General features: G+C 40.6%; 1 protein-coding gene across 2 annotated transcripts; it reads left to right on the plus strand.

The window, feature by feature from the left end:
- The first annotated feature begins 7,755 nt into the window (after positions 1-7,755).
- Positions 7,756-12,819, plus strand: LOC113658476. Of its 2 annotated transcripts, none has more exons than XM_047803236.1 (7): positions 7,756-8,284; positions 8,437-8,739; positions 8,934-9,266; positions 9,543-9,599; positions 11,001-11,114; positions 11,215-11,255; positions 11,550-12,819. In XM_047803236.1, exons 1-7 carry the CDS (start codon positions 8,242-8,244, stop codon positions 11,712-11,714), a joined length of 1,056 nt encoding a protein of 351 aa, XP_047659192.1. In that variant the 5' UTR covers positions 7,756-8,241; the 3' UTR covers positions 11,715-12,819. The 2 variants fall into 2 exon arrangements, with proteins under 2 accessions (XP_047659192.1, XP_047659191.1); XM_047803235.1 differs by having other exon boundaries at positions 7,758-8,284; positions 11,520-12,819.
- Positions 12,820-17,299: the final 4,480 nt, after the last annotated feature.

Here is a 17,299-nt window from a genome sequence, read left to right on the forward strand (position 1 = left end):
GCAGTGTTAATATTGTGTTATTGAGTCACAAGCACTCTAACTAGTTACCATGACGATTTGACTGTTAAACGGATATGAAGGAAATGTTCACTAAGAGGAATGAGAACTTACAGATGTAAAAAAAAAAACCTTTAATTTAAGTTGAACTCCTTTTGGATTTAATCTTCATGGATGTGTGATATTTAATATAAAAAGAAGTATTTTTAAAGGTCCTTTAACAGTGTGCTGTGATTTCAATTCAATTTTATTTATAAAGCGCACGCAGCATGCGCAGAGCTCAGGCATGGCTTCTCTTCTGTGTTCTATGCAGTAGAATCCCATAATGACTGCAGTATGTCCAAACCATCAGTAGCCACTTTTCGCCAAAAGTATTGGCACCCCACTGGGTATTCTGGTGAGGGCGCTCGACACCACGTGACGTCACGTGTAGCCCCGCCCCCAAAATAAGCAAAATCAAAAACTTCCATGAGAATTAAATCCAAAATCCACCTGAGCTGGCCAAAGTGCTGTACATCAAGGGCGTCGATTTGGGTAAGGACGGTAGGGACATGTCCCTACCAATATCCAGGGAACACTCAATTGTCCCTAGCGATAATTCGACCAAGCCTATATATATTTATACATAACCACTGATATCCGTCTGTGTCTTGTGCTTTTTTACTTATTTCATTTAGGATTTATCCAGGAAGCATTAAATAAGATGAAAATATTTTACAACAGTGTTCTGTAAAAAATAGCGCAACTTGTGGAACACAAATGGTTAACAGATTTACCGCCTGCAATGAATCCCTCTGTAAATCAACTCTCTAAAATGATTAGCCTTTGACTTTTTTGATTGGCTTTCCCAGTCAGCAAATTTCCTTTGGCGCTGATTTGGGCCAGATAAACAGCTGAGCTGTGTCTTACTTTTGGGGGAAATATTTTCATATTAAATTATTCAAAAAGACATTTCTCCCAAGTTGACTGTTTTTAGTATTCGCTTTTCGGGTTTTGCACTTTGCAGACAGTCCCTTGGTTCGCACATAGAAACATGTATTTTGTCCACCGCGGAGGAAAGCTGATTTTGAGGAAAATTGGGTTGTAGCTGCCTCTCTACATTACTACGATAGAAAAGAGGTGTTATTTGTGTAGTAACAGCGTTTAGCTCAGGGGTTATTGACTTGGGAAACTCCAACCTGTGAATATGTGGCCAACTTAAGTACTGTTGATTTATAGCCAAAAACATCGGAATTTAAAACGCCAAACCAGCGGAGCCCTAGCGTACATTGAACTGTATTGTTAAACTGAGGAAAATATTAGCTAATTTGACCCCTTCCTCAATTAAACTAATAACTGAACGCTTAATAACATGCAATATTGACACATAATGCTGCATATTTAAATTATATGACTGTAAAGTGCCAATCACTTACCTGAACGTAGCTTACACAGTCTTAAGGAAAGCAGAAATGCCGCCCAATGGCCGAGTCTCAGTCACATTCGCGCCGTAGTCTCACTCCACCTATAGGAGGGAAGATGCATAGCAACCTGAGGTGTGGGACGGAGGATGTCTGCTGCACTTGATCTCAGGTGTCCTGTGTTTTTCCACGTATAAGCCAAAGGTTTACCACACGTCCGTGTTTCTCACTGTGTGCCATAGCTCAACCACATATGGTTCTCATGTGTTCATTGTTATCTGGGCCATATACCTCAAAATGAGTTGTGAACCAAGAGAGCATTTCCTGCCGATTTTAAAGTTATGGCAAAACAAATATGGCCACAATTTGGCCCATATCTGTATAGCCACGCCACATCTAGGCCATATGTGCCAGATAATACCCACATGTGGCCCAAATGTAATTGCTATCTGGGTTGTCTTTCTTGCTAATGTATTGAGGTCGGCTGCAGCTATATTCCGTTGTATGAAGCAATATGCAACGTGATTATGCAGGCTACCGGTATGTGAGGAAGAAAGTATTCTTATAACAACAGTTTTATGCACAAAATACAGAGAATGTTGTCCCCACCAATGTCAAATAAATTATGTCCCCACCAGTGTCAAAATCAAACTTTCACCATTGCTGTACATAGAGATAAAAGAAAAGGAAATAAATAAATAATAAATATAAAAAAAACAGATACAAATTAACAACAATTGAAAGCACAGGAAAAGAGTTGTGTTTTTAACATGGATTTAAATTCCGCAAACATAGAAGCAGTTCTGACTGGTGATGGCAAGCTAAGTTATGCTAAGCATAAACAAGCTAGTCCCAGTAGGTCTGACACACCAAATTATATAACTTCAGTTTAATTAACTGTTATAGAGTTAAAATGTATTTCACTGACAAAAAAAAAATGAACCGTGGCAAAACAACCATCTCCTGTGGGCCCACCACCTGCAGGAGAAACCGTAAGGGGCTGGAGCAATGTGGATTGGATGGCAGTCGAAGGCGGGAGCCTTGGCGACCCAATCTCCGGACACGGAATCTGACTCTAGGAACATGGAATGTCACCTCGCTGGGGGGGAAGGAGCCTGAGCTGGTGCGGGAGGTTGAGAGATACCGACTAGAGATAGTTGGGCTCGCCTCCACGCACAGTTTGGGCTCTGGAACCCTACTCCTCGAGAGAGGCTGGACTCTCTACTACTCTGGAGTTGCCCGTGGTGAGAGGCGGCGGGCTGGTGTGGGCTTGCTCATAGCCCCCCAGCTCAGCGGCCACGTGTTGGAGTTCACCCCGGTGAACGAGAGGGTCGTTTCCCTGCGCCTTCGGGTCGGGGAGAGGTCTCTCACTGTTATTTGTGCTTATGGGCCAAATGGCAGTGTAGGGTACCCGACCTTCTTGGCATCGCTGGGAGGGGTGTTAGAAAGTGCCCTGACCGGGGACTCTGTCGTTCTACTGGGGGACTTCAACCCTCACGTGGGCAGCGACAGTGACACCTGGAGGGGCGTGATTGGGAGGAACGGCCCCCCCGAACTGAACCCGAGTGGTGTTCTGTTATTGGACTTATGTGCTAGTCACAGTTTGGCCATAACAAACACCATGTTCAAGCATAAGGGTGTCCATCAGTACACATGGCACCAGGACACCCTAGGTCGGAAGTCGATGATCGACTTTGTGGTTGTTTCATCTGACCTCCGGCCATATGTCTTGGACACTCGGGTAAAGAGAGGGGCGGAACTGATCACCACCTGGTGGTGAGTTGGGTCCGATGGCAGGGGAGGAAGTTGGACAGAGTTGGCAGAACCAAACGTACTGTGAGGGTCCGCTGGGAACGTTTGGCAGAGTCTCCTGTCAGAGAGATCTTCAACTCTCACCTCCGGCAGAGCTTCAACCAGATCCCGAGGGAGGTTGGAGACATTAAGTCCGAGTGGACCATGTTCTCCACCTCCATTGTCGATGCAGGCACACGGAGCTGTGGCCGTAAGGTCTCCGGTGCCTGTCGTGGTGGACCCCGGAAGTAAGGGATGCCGTCAAGCTTAAGAAGGAGTCCTATCGAGCCTGGTGTGCTTGGGGGACTCCGGAGGCAGCTGATAGTTACCGGAGGGCCAAGCGAGCTTCAGCCCGGGTGGTTGCAGAGGCAAAAACTCAGGTCTCGAAGAAATTCTGGCAAACCGTCCGGCGCCTCAGGAGGGGAAGCAGTGCCCTGCTCACACTGTTTACAGTGGGAGTGGGAATCTGCTGACTTCGACTGGTGACATCCTCGGACGGTGGAAGGAGTACTTCGAGGATCTCCTCAACCCCACCAACATGTCTTCCATTCAGGAAGCAGGGGCGGAGGGCTTGGTTGTGGACTGGTCGATCCCCCAAGCTGAGGTCACTGAGGTTCTCTGGATGTTGTGGGGCTGTCATGGTTGACACGCCTCTGCAACATCGTGTGGCGGTTGGGGACAGTGCCTCTGGACTGGCAGACTGGGGTGGTGGTCCCTCTGTTTAACCCTCTGGGGTCGACGGGCTCACCGGCGCGTTTTTGGCGCTTTTTCCTCTTCAACGTGAAATCCACTTAAAATACTCTGTCATTCATAATCATACACACACATGTAATACATCATTCGAAACTGTGAAGTGTCTACTTTTATTTGACTGCCTGCATAATAACAACAAAACACTGTGCTTTTGGCAAAAAAAGAAAATACCCAGGGTGTGCATTCGGACATCTCTGTCTCCTTGACCATCTTCCTGAAACACGATACAAACATGAACTGATAACTCGGCCAATACTTATCACATGAACATGATACAATCTGTATGTAAGTAACGAGAGGTACAGTTTTTCTGGCTCGACCTCATTAGCGCGTAATGTGATCCCACCTACCGCGTGTGCGCCATTCATATGAAAATGATCTAAGCGGGCTATACAAACAAGATCAACGCCCCCAAACAATGCTATAAGAAGCACAAAGTTTTAACAGATTCATTCACTCATGTAATCATACAAATTACACAAAAAGACAATATTTGCTTTCGATTTTAATTACCTCATTTAAAAGTATATTATATACTATATTATATACTATATATTATATAGTACATTTCAGGCTTTCATTAGACATATGTATCATGTTCGTGTGATAAGTATTGGCGGAGTTATCAGTTCATGTTTGTAACGTGTTTCAGGAAGATGGTCAAGGAGACAGAGATGTCTGAATGCACACCCTGGTTATTTTCTTTATTTGCCAAAAGCACAGCGTTTTGTTGTTATTATGAAGGCAGTCAAATAAAAGTAGACACTTCACAGTTTTGAATGATGTATTACATGTATGTGTATGATTATGAATGACGGGGTATTTTAAGTGGATTTCACGTTGAAGAGGAAAAAAGTGCCAAAAACGCGCCTGCAAGAACAATAATGTTTTTTTAACAATGGTAAAATAAGTCTTATTTTGTCAAGTACAGATATAAATAAAATCTTAAGTCTTTTGTACTTCATTGTACACTATTTTATTACACTACAAGCAAAAGATTTTCTCTTTAAGTCTCCTCACATTCATTCTTTTGTCAACACAATCCAGACTAAGCCATTAGGGGGCTATTAATTAGCCATTGGGCCTCCTCAGGTGTGAATCATGTGAATGAGTGGGTAAAATGGTTTTCACATCTTTTTGTAGCAAATTATTAACTCTACAAGAGTAGAGAACTTTATTGAGTGTGAACAAATGTTTAGTATGTGTTTCTTGGCCTTATTTCAGCATCTTTTCTTTTTCTTTTTTTACTACCCACGCATTAAACATCATTTACTTAAAAATACAAACATGTACATACATTTCTCTTACATAATATTGTAGCACAGTTTGTGCTGAATACAATGTTATGTGATATTAGCCATTAATATGTTTTGAAATAACTGAAAAAAGACCAAATGTAAGAGCATGTCAGAACCTCTGCCAGTGTCCCAAAATGGTCAGACCCCAGAGGGTTAAGAAGGGGGACCGGAGGGTGTGTTCCAACTACAGGGGATCACACCCCTCAGCCTCCCCGGAAAAGTCTATGCCAGTGTACTGGAGAGGAGAATTCGGCCGATAGTCGAACCTTGGATTCAGGAGGAACAATGCGGGTTTCGTCCTGGTCGTGGAACACTGGACCATCTCTATACCCTCACCAGGTTGCTGGAGGGTTCATGGGAGTTTGCCCAACCAGTCCACATGTGTTTTGTGGATCTGGAGAAGGCATTTGACTGTGTCCCTCGTGATGACCTGTGGGGTGCTCTGGGAGTATGGGGTTCAGGGCCCTCTGCTAAGGGCTGTCCGGTCCCTATATGACCGGAGCAGGAGTTTGGTTTGCATTGCCGGCAGTGTCAGACTTGTTCCCGGTGCATGTTGGACTCCAGCAGGGCTGCCCTTTGTCACCGGTCCTGTTCATTATTTATATGGACAGGATTTCTAGGTGCAGTCGGGGGCCGGAGGGAGTCCGGTTTGGGGACCACAGGATTTCGTCTCTGCTTTTTGCAGATGATGTTGTCCTGTTGGCTTCTTCAAATCAGGACCTTCAGCATGCACTGGGATGGTTTGCAGCCGAGTGTGAAGCGGCGGGGATGAGAATCAGCACCTCCAAATCCGAGGCCATGGTTCTCAGCCGGAAAAGGGTGGCTTGCCCCCTTCAGGTTCGTGGAGAGCTCCTGCCTCAAGTGGAGAAGTTTAAGTATCTTGGGGTCCTGTTCACGAGTAAGGGAAGGGTGGAGCGGGAGATCGACAGTCGGATCGGTATATCTTCTGCAGTGATGCGGTCGATATACCGATCTGTTGTGATAAAGAAAGAGCTGAGCCGCAAGGCGAAGCTCTCTACCAGTCGATCTACGTTCCTAAGCGGTAGAAAAAGGATGAATGGATGGCAAAACAACCTTTAATGAGTAAAGCTGTTGAATATTTTGAACAATTCAAGGTTATGCTAGTTACCCGTTAGCTAAGATTAGCACATCTTGTTTGCTAAACTCTATTAAACTCTGATGTGTTAAATGCTACTTTTTCTAGTGTAATATACAATGTTTTATAGTTATTTATTTATATTTGTATAAGGTCATTAATATTACAGAATGTTTTCTTATTCGTGTCTTATTCGTGTCTTTAGGGTTTAACACATTAACATGAAACTTAAATTGTGTGATTGTCAATAATTCCTTCAGCATGCTTATTACTTAGTACATGCGAATTCATATCAAATCATAAAAAGAAGCAGTGTTTTTATTGTTTTATGGATTTTCTCAGATTGAGCCACATACATTCATCCATCTTCTACCACTTATCCGAACTTCTCGGGTCACGGGGAGCCTGTGTCTATCTCAGGCGTCATCGGGCATTGAGGCAGGATACACCCTGGACGGAGTGCCAACCCATCACAGGGCACACACACACACACTCATTCACTCACACACACACACTCACACACTACGGACAATTTTCCAGAGATGCCAATCAACCTACCATGCATGTCTTTGGACCGGGGGAGGAAACCGGAGTACCCGGAGGAAACCCCCGAGGCACAGGGAGAACATGCAAACTCCACACACACAAGGCGGAGGTGAGAATCGAACCCCCAACCCTGGAGGTGTGAGGCGAACGTGCTACCATCCGTGCCCCCCTAGCCATATACAGTGTCACTTAAAAGTTTGTGAACTCTTTAGAAAGTCCTATATTTTTACATAAATATTGCACTCCGTCCAGGGTGTATCCTGCCTCGATGCCCGATGACGCCTGAGATAGGCACAGGCTCCCCGTGACCCGAGAAGTTCGGATAAGCGGTAGATAATGAGTGAGAGAGTGAGACTTGGTGCTTGTGCTCGTTGTCTTGGTGAATGATACATTTTCTCTTGAGATTCAGTTCATGGTCAGATGTTCTGATATTTATATTTAGAGATCACTGGAATAATCTGATGTCACTGTTCCATCGATAATGGCAAGCTCCTGGCCCAGATGCAGCGACACAGACCATGATGTTTTGGTCACATTTATGTAGAAATGTAGAAATTTCTAAAAGGTTCACAAACTTTTAAGCAAACTTTGTAGAGAGATATAAATACTACAGAGAGAGAGAAAGAGAGAGAGAGAGACAGATGGGGAGAGGGAGAGAGAGAGAAAGAGAGAGAGAGAGACTTTTTGACTTTTTAGAAACCCTTATTTTACATAGGTCATATTATGTGGTCAGAGTGACCCAATAAATAGTAAAAAAAAAAAAACTTGCGTATCAAGAGAGAGTGAGAGAGATGGATGGAGGGAGAGACAGATGGAGGGGAGAGAGAGAGAGAGAGGTGGCATGTTAAGGTACATCTTTTGTACATTTATAAAATATCTTTCACACATTTCCAGCCATTTTACCCCAATGAACTTGTGTTGATTCTGTAGGTATTTGGTCATTAGTGCTGATGGGAGACTTTTAAGATAAAGCACCTTAGACAAAAACAAAAAGATGCATCAGTCTGCAAGAGGAAATGACCAAAGACTGTGTTCATTTTAGACCAGTATTGAACATCAAAAGAAAGAAAGAAAGAAAGAAAGAAAGAAAGAAAGAAAGACGGAAGGAAGGAGACTATATACCATGACTTTTTCCTGAGAGGGTTTGATGTCAACATCATCAGCTGAAAAGACTGTGAAAGACTTGACGAACAGCAGAAAGAGGAAACAGCCACAAACCAGAGAGAAAACCGAGGCAGAGAAGTGGATTCTATAACAAGTACAATAGACTTATTACAAAAGATTATAAAGATTCAAAAGTTTAATTCAATAGCAGACAAAAGTTTTTGAGAGGATCAGTGAAGCTTTAGTTCAGTACAGAATGAAGAATTTCTTTTCCTTCATCACCTTCTACCTGATCTCAGGTCAGTAATTATACATTAAATAACAAACTACAGAGTTGAGGAATCATTATGAATTTGTGCTGCTGTTAGTTTCATGCTGAACTTTAGTATTGAGAGAATTTGGAGGTGTTTATCATCAGAAAGATGACAAATCTTTTTATTCTGATTGACAGGTTCAGTGCACTGCTTTGATGTGATCAGTTATCCTGGAGGTCGTGTCATAATGAACTTCAAAAATCCACAAATCACATCACCTGTGTATTTTTGCAAATTTATAGCAAACACCGAGTGTAAAGATTTGCTAACAGCTCAGATCTCAGAGTTAAACAACCTGATTCATAAGGACAGAATTGATCTGTTTTACACTGGAGGAATAATTACACTGATTTACATAAACCTGAGTTTACAGGATACTGGAATGTATCAGTTTGGAGACTTGAACTGGAATCACAACATTAACCTGACAGTGAACAGTGGTGAGGAAATTTATGTGCTTTAATATTTAAAGTTCATCATGATAGAGGATGTAAACAGCAGGTTCTTAATACCAACAGCTGTGTGTTAAAATGGAGAGTCTTGATTTGTTTGAACAGAAATATAAATCAGGTGAAGTGGAATAATGTAGTTGTGATAATGTACGAATGTAATAATGAAATAATGTGATTGACAGATCCATGTTGTAGTGGGACAAAAGCAGTAACAGGTCATTTGGGACAGACTCTGATGATCAGCTGCTTCTATCCAGTAGAGTTTGAAACAAACCCCAAGTCCTTCTACAGACTAGATGGTTTCAGTGGATCTGAACTGATCCGTATCAGTGGAACAGAACAACACCAGGACGGCAGGTTCTCCATTTCTGACGACAGGAAGAATAAAGTTTTCAGTGTGAACATCCCTGATTTGAGAAAAGATGATGGAGGACTTTATTCCTGCGCATTTACTGAAGACATGAGTTCATTCGGTTATCTGTCGCTCTTCCCAGAAATTCAGCTCCAAGTTATTGGTGAGATTGTTTTACTACCATATTACAGTGAATTATTAAAAAAACACCTCAGTTAAAAATAGTTTCTCTAAGTGGTACAATGAGTCTTACTGCTGCTTATTATCTGTTATTTACTGACAATACTGTATACAATCAACAACAACGTGTCTTTATGTCAGTCAACAGTTTGAACCCACAAAGTTCAGAACAATCCACAGTCAGAGTTATGACTTATCTGTGTTTTCTTTGTGTTATTAATATATGAACATGGGATTACTTTCTGGTTCCTGTAAACAGAAGTAACAAAAGACCCAACAGAGAATCCAGATGTCACATCATACACACCTAAGTCTGGTAAGATATTAAATACACACATTTATGGTCTGTTCTCTTTGTCATTAGGTCCTAGCTATGCTAACCCACTTAATTGCTAGGTGTTGGTTATGCTAAGCCATTTAGTTGCTAGAACCTGAGCTTGTAAGAACTTCACAATACACACATTTGTGGTCTGTTCTCTTTGTCACCAGATGATAGCTATGATAAGCCACTGTTAGGGTGTTGCTAAAATTTAGCTTTGTTGTTAAATGGTTACTGTACACCCAGTTGTTTGCTAAGTGCTAAGCTAAACCAGTTGGTTGCTGGAACGTTGCTTGGCAGGTACTCCGGATGCTTGTAAGTGTATCGTAAGGAAGTTGCGATGCTATCCCAAGTGGTTGCACTGAGAAGCCATTTAGTTATGCTAGTGTGTCATTAAGTAGTTCCTACGGTATTCTAGGTGGTTGTTAGTGTGTTAGGTTGTTGCTGTGCAACTAAAAACTATGCTAGAAATCGACTAAAGTAGCTTTCACTATTTGTAAGTTTTTCAAGCCTGGACGAGGGTGAAATTAATGACACACAGATGAAGGTACCTCTTCCACCTGAGGCCTATTTTTGAGCCTCTTTTTGAAAACAACATCCTTTTTTTAATGAGTATATCTTAAAAACTACAAGGTGTAATTGAATAATTCTGGTTCTGAAATAAAGGTAACATGAGATTTAGAAGTGTTCAAATATACAGTGTGTGTGTTTGTGTGTGTGTGTGTGTGTGTGTGTGTGTGTGTGTGTGTGTGTGTGTGTGTCTGTATATATATATATATATATATATATATATATATATATATATATATATATATATATATATATATATATATATATATGAGTGTATATATGAGTGTATATATAAGAACAGAGAACTGTGGGTTTATAAAACTTGTTTTTAAATTCTGTAGATAAATGCGTCATTGAATTTAATGGTCCAAGAAATTTAAATGGCATTTATAAGTTATACATTTCTGCAGCACTACCGTTGTCTGTAATTAAAAAAGATTTTTACTTATTATCACTTTCTACTTAGTCATAGTTCCTTTAAAGTTATGTTGAACATCAGGGAACTGCAGAACCATAAGAATTATTTTCTCCTCAGCACTACAGAGAATCGTTCTGCCTCTAGTAACATTTCAGATTTCAAATGACAAACTGGATCAATGTTAAATTTAAATAAATTAGACAGAAGCTGAACATAAAATCCTTTGGTTAATACAGCAGTTTTCTCTCAACAGCAACACAACGTAGGTAAAACTCTTCAGGTTAACCTGCTCCATCACTGATTATATGATGGTTTAACTCATCTGTGTAAAAATGCATGAACTATCTGACGTTTGTAATGATGACATTATTAAACTGTTTTAATGTGAATATTCACCATAATGTTATCAGGAGGATCCACATTCATCATCAACATCATCATCATCATCATCATCACTGTGTGTGTCTTTGTGCTGCTGATTGGAGGATTTGTACTCGGCTACAAGTTGAGACACAGAACACAAGGTACTGAACAAACACGAAACACCAGCATGCTAAAACACTTCTCTGCCTAGGATTTCATTATAAAATCCCTGTACATCTGGCGTTTTATTTGTTTTTGCAGATTCTGCCCCTTTAAGCCAGAGAACAGAAACAAATAACACAGTGAGTAAAAATGATGCTGTAATAATAAGGATAAAGGGAAAATTCAGTAAAACTCAGAATACTTCCACAACTGTACTGCTCTTTGTTACATCACTGCCCGTGCTGACTGCCAAAAACGTACGAAATTTGTGACTAATGTTTGTTGATTCATGATCACAATGTGTGTCATTATCCCTTATTAGATGTGTCTAATGATTTTAATTCAAAATGCCAGTGACTTCATTTTTTTTTTTCCTATTATCTGTTCATCTCTGTTTATTTCAGGCTGCTGATTATGGAAACAATCTTCTTCAGATTCAGAACAATATGATGTCTCCGGTCTACCAAAGCCTAATTCCCAATACAAACCAATCAGATTCAGTCTACCAAAGCCTAACTCCAAGCACTAACCAATCAGATTCAGTCTACCAGAGTTTAGAGGGTAACACAACCAATAAGATTCAGTCTACCGGATTCTAGACGTCAACACCAACTAACGCCAATCAGTCAGATTCATTTTTCTGGAGCTTAACTCTCAAAACATGTTAAATGAAAGCAATGTAAAACTTTGTATCCTGTTATCATCTAAACCTGTAAATGCATTCTGCACATGTCCAGACACTGGGATGTGATTTTATTTTTTTTCTAATCTTGTGCATTTATTCTCAACTATGTTTTATTTTTTCTATTTAAACTTGGCATTGTGTACTTTTTCTGCTTTATCAATCAGCAATGTTGTTCATGGGAAAAATTCTTAACGTAGATTTTTATATTCAGCTATTTGTTTTCTTTAACCAGTCAGAACAGTAATATGATTTCAGCTGAATTTTATTGCAGACCGTCTCCCACTGGTCATTTCCCAACATCCCCACTAGTTATCTCTTCTCATCACACACTTGCATGTGATTTCTCCAAGACACATGAAGACACTGCACTTTTCCATCTTCTGTTCATGCTACATCACGGGGCAGATGAACATCTCTTACTCATACGTGAGCTCAAAGAACCACACAATTGGTCAATGTTACTCTGAATTTCAGGGGAAGTAACACCATCCCTCCCACTCAGACAGCACAGCCACTTCTCTCAAATTTCCAACCACTGATGGCTGTGACATCATCAAAATTGATGTCAGAAATAAACGTCAGATTTCTCAGTAGAATTGTTTTTACTGAGCAACGCTGAGCATTAACTAACTAAGCATGTTTGTATATAAAGCCTGACTAACATAATAGTGGCATTTTTTTTATCATGTATAATTGTGAGAATAATTGCATACAACAATCTTTTCTGGTAATGTTGCAGACTGTTTCACACACACACACACACACATACACACACATACATCCCCCCCCCCCCCTCAACACACGGACACACTCTTGTCCCTACCATAATTAGCCTTACCACAGGTGGCCCTGCCATAAGCATTCTTTTTGTTACCAACTATAGGAACTAAGGGAAGTATAGGTTTATATCCCTATAAGATCTGACTTCATTGGGACAACTGAGAGGTTACTTAAACATAGATGCACACACATACCAACACACACTCACTACACCCTCCCTCTTCTTGTACGACTATATATTCCTGCTTTTCCTAATAAACTTTGGAACTTCTCTTTGAAAGACTGATTCGTGTGTATTTCATTGAGACTTCCCCAAGACCTTGTGGAGAACAGAAACCAAGCAGAGGTGTGAGAGGCTGAATGTTAGGTTAACCTGTCCAAGCGGCGGATGAGAATTCCTTACAATAATGGATCTTTTTTTTTTTTTTTTTACAAGAATCTTCTGCAACAAACTACTGCAGATACGCTTGTTTAAAAATAACTGTAGCGTTTCCAATAATTTAATAAACTAATTTAATTAAAAAATCGTATTTTCTGTATTAAATCTTGCACATGGTCATTAAATAATTTAAATTGTTAAATTAATTAAAATTAAGAGAGAAGTGTAGACAGTGTATGCAGTTGAAGTTAAAATCTACATTGCCGTGTTTATCATCTAATTTCCTATATTTACTCTGTTGAAACATAAGATTTCCCTAAATTGTTTGGCTAAGCAGCCAACCATAGTGTGAAGTTGTTAGGAGCTCCTGGGACATTTCTGTACCAGATTACCAGAAGGTTCTGAAAGGTATTTCTTCATTACTGACTTTTCTCTTTGTTCCTGAACCTGCATTAACGACAACAGTGGGGGCTCGCCGACAGCCTTAGCCACCGGGTTGGCGCATATGGTTGTGTTGTGGTTAGTTTGCTGCGGTTAGTTTGTAACATAGTTTGACATATATAATCTGTGGCCTGACAGGGGAGGGGTGGCACTGGTGGGAGAGGTGGACAACTGCTCTCGAAGTCAAGAACTTTTAAGGGTGAAATAAAAGAGCTGGATGAGAAATAGCAAACCCATGAATAGATAAGTGGGGTTTGTGGTTTGTGATTCCTATTTTGGCAGTTCCTGCTATGACTGTGTATGTGTGTACATTTACATTTACATTAACATTTACAGCATGTGACAGACGCCCTTATCCAGAGCGACGTACATAAGTGCTTAAATCTCTAACATTGAATACATTAATACTGGTTCACTAGGTTACATACTTAAGGTACCATGAGTTTAAAACATTTGTTCAAAGTTACAATGAAAAAGTGTCAAAGGTTTTTTTTTTTTTAAATGCAAAAGATAAGGAAAGAAGTGCTAGTTGAAGTGTTTCCTGAATAAGTAGGTCTTCAATCGCCGCTTGAAAATAGCCAGTGACTCAGCTGTCCGGACCTCTAGGGGAAGGTCATCCCACCACCTTGGTGCCAGAACAGAGAAGAGTCTTGTAGTAAACTTGCCTCTTACCCTGAGAGATGGTGGAACCAGTCGAGCAGTGCTACTAGATCGGAGGTTGCGGGGTGCAGTGCGAGGAATGATGAGGGCTTTGAGGTAAGAGGGAGCTGGTCCATTTTTGGCTTTGTAGGCCAGCATCAGTGTTTTGAATCGGATGCGTGCAGCTACCGGAGGCCAGTGGAGGGATCGCAGCAGAGGGGTGGTATGGGAGAACTTTGGCAGGTTGAAAACAAGCCGGGCAGCTGCATTTTGTATCATTTGCAGAGGACGGATTGCGTTCATAGGTAGACCTGCCAGCAGTGCATTGCAGTAATCCAGTCTAGAAATGACAAGAGACTGAACAAGTACCTGAGCAGTCTGTGTGGGGAAAATGGCTGAATCCTTCTAATGTTGTAGAGAAGAAACCGACATGAGCAAGTCACATTAGCAACATGAGAGGAAAAGGACAGTTGATTGTCTATGGTTACCCCAAGGTTGTGAGCTGTGGCTGAAGGGGAGATCAGATCGTCAGTTCAGTTTTGCTAGGATTGAGCTTTAACTGATGAGCAGTCATCCATGATGATATTTCTGCCAGACATGCTGAGATCCGGTCAGAAGCTGTGGCATCTGAGGGTGGGAAAGAGAAGATAAGTTGTGTATCATCAGCATAGCAGTGGTAAGAGAACCCATGTGATGAAATAACTTCACCAAGAGAGTGAGTATACAGGGAGAAAAGAAGAGGACCAAGTACTGAGCCCTGTGGGATGCCAGTGGAGAGTCTGTGTGGAGCAGATGTCACTCCCCTCCATGTTACCTGATATGAGCGTCCTTCCAGGTAGGAGGCAAACCATTCCCAAGCTGATCCACAAATCCCAAGACTCTTGAGGGAGGATAAGAGAGTCTTGTGGTTGACCGTATCAAACGCTGCTGAAAGGTCAAGGAGGATGAGGATGGATGACAGTTTGTCTGATCTAGCAGTATGTAGTTTCTCAGAGACATCCAAAAGGGCTGTTTCTGTAGAGTGAGCTGCTTTAAAGCCAGACTGGTTGGGGTCTTGGAGGTTGTTCTGTGAGAGATAGACAGACAGTTGATTATAGACAATGAGTTCAAGAATTTTTGAAAGAAATGAGAGAAATGACACCGGTCTGTAGTTACTGATGTCTGATGGATCCAGAGCAGGTTTCTTTAGGATGGGAATAACCCTTGCTCTCTTGAAAGTAGTTGGTACCTGACCAGATGTTATGGATCTATTGACGATAATGAAAATGAAGGGCAAGAGATCTTGTGAGATGTTAGAGAGAGATTCTGACAAACCGCTACAGACACTAGAACCTTCAGTTTAAATAGGTAAGCCCTGCCCCAATTCACACCTTAAGGGAGACTGAAACTACACCTGATTAATCAGCTGGGAGAACAACAAAGACCAACACTATAAAACCAACAATGGTATAGAATATAACACGATTCAAATCACACTACTCTAGAACTAAGTGAGTTAAGCAGATAGTATACAAAAGACAGGAACCTACTTTACCAGAAGACAATATAATCAAATGTAGAGAGTTAAAGCACACATATGTGTGAAAAGGTCTCATGAATGAAGAAGTGTTATTTTATTTTATACTTGGTTTATATTGTTATTTATATTTGGTATAACCTGTTGTGATGAGGCCTGAGATAAAAATTCCTGCGGATACCGGCGGTGTGTGGGTGCTATTAAACTCACAGTCTGTTGCTGCATGGGCAGGTGGAGAAAACACATTAGTCCTAGATACCGCTGTCGGGTGAGACAGGGCTGCATGGTAGGGCTGGGGGGGCACTGGGAATGAGTATATGGGAATGAGTATACGGTAATAAGTATATATGTATGGAATTGTTTATGTGTGTTGTTGAACCGAATGACGATTCAGTTTGATGTTTGATGTAGGAAAAGTAATTGCAAGATATTGTTAACCCCATAATCCGAATGGAGGAGGAATTGTTGTGTGGTATGTAATAGACGGTTGGACAGATTGACAGGGAGTTAGGAATTGGGCAATTAAAAGTTTTATGGGACTTATAGAAAGTTCCAGAAGAAGAAAAGAGGTAATTAAGCACGACACCAGTGTTGTGTAAAGTAGTAGAAAGCAATACTGGAGTAAAAGTATCATACTAGAAAAGGACTTTGGTAGGATACTATACCTTTTAGAATATTACTCAAGTAAAAGTCTTAAAGTATCTGATATTTACTGTACTTAAGTATCAAGAGTAATTTTCTGATATTTAAAGTACTTAAGTATGTGAAGTAAAAGTAAAAAGTAAAATTTCGGTGATCTTCAATAGGCACAAGAGCAGCGTCTAGGATTTCATCTCTAGGGGTTTTAGCCCTCAGTGTGAATTTATATTATTATTATTATTATTATTATTATTATTATTATTATTATTATTATTATTATTATTATTATTATATAGTAGCCAAAAGTTATGGTATTATTAAATGGTAAAAGTGGACACCAAAATTTTATGCATGATGTAATGATGTCAGTCTTGAATCAGATCAGTTCATGTGTGTGTGTGCAGACATTAATAAAGCATAAATAAATAAATAAATAAATAAATAAATAAATAAATAAATAAATAAATAAATAATATCCACAAGACAGAGACCAAATAAATAAATATTATGTTTATGTAATATTGCATGGATTGTTTGCATTAATATTCTGTTTGTGCTACAACTCTGGTAACAACATTAGTGACATTTCACTGCTTCTGGTTGTCTTTACGCGCTTTCCAGCTCTGAATGCGCGTGCACGCTGCGCGCGCCTGTGCTTCTCCGTAGTGAGTGCGGACGTGCGTAATGCAATCTAATTTTGGAGCAGTGAGTTGCCTTATTACAGTCACACACACACACACACACACACACACACACACACACACACACACACACACACACACACACACACACACACACACACACACACACTTCTGATTTTATTTTGTAGCAACGAGTAACGAAGATGCTTAGTGGTAAAATAACGTAGTAAAAATATACATTTTATCTAGGAAATTAAAGAGAAGTAAAGATGCGTGAAATTCCTACTGAAGTACAGTAACGTACAGAAGTTTTTGTATTTCATATTTGTACTCCGTTACATCACAACACTGCACGACACATTTAGAACATTAGAGTATAGTACACACAAAGGGTTGTATGGAGAGAGCACAATGAGAAAGGAGAATTAATGTGTTGTATTTTATATACAAGAACAGAAACGTCA

The sequence above is a fragment of the Tachysurus fulvidraco genome, chromosome 18, assembly GCF_022655615.1.
Source record: "Tachysurus fulvidraco isolate hzauxx_2018 chromosome 18, HZAU_PFXX_2.0, whole genome shotgun sequence".
In the NCBI taxonomy this organism is placed as follows: Eukaryota; Metazoa; Chordata; class Actinopteri; order Siluriformes; family Bagridae; genus Tachysurus; species Tachysurus fulvidraco.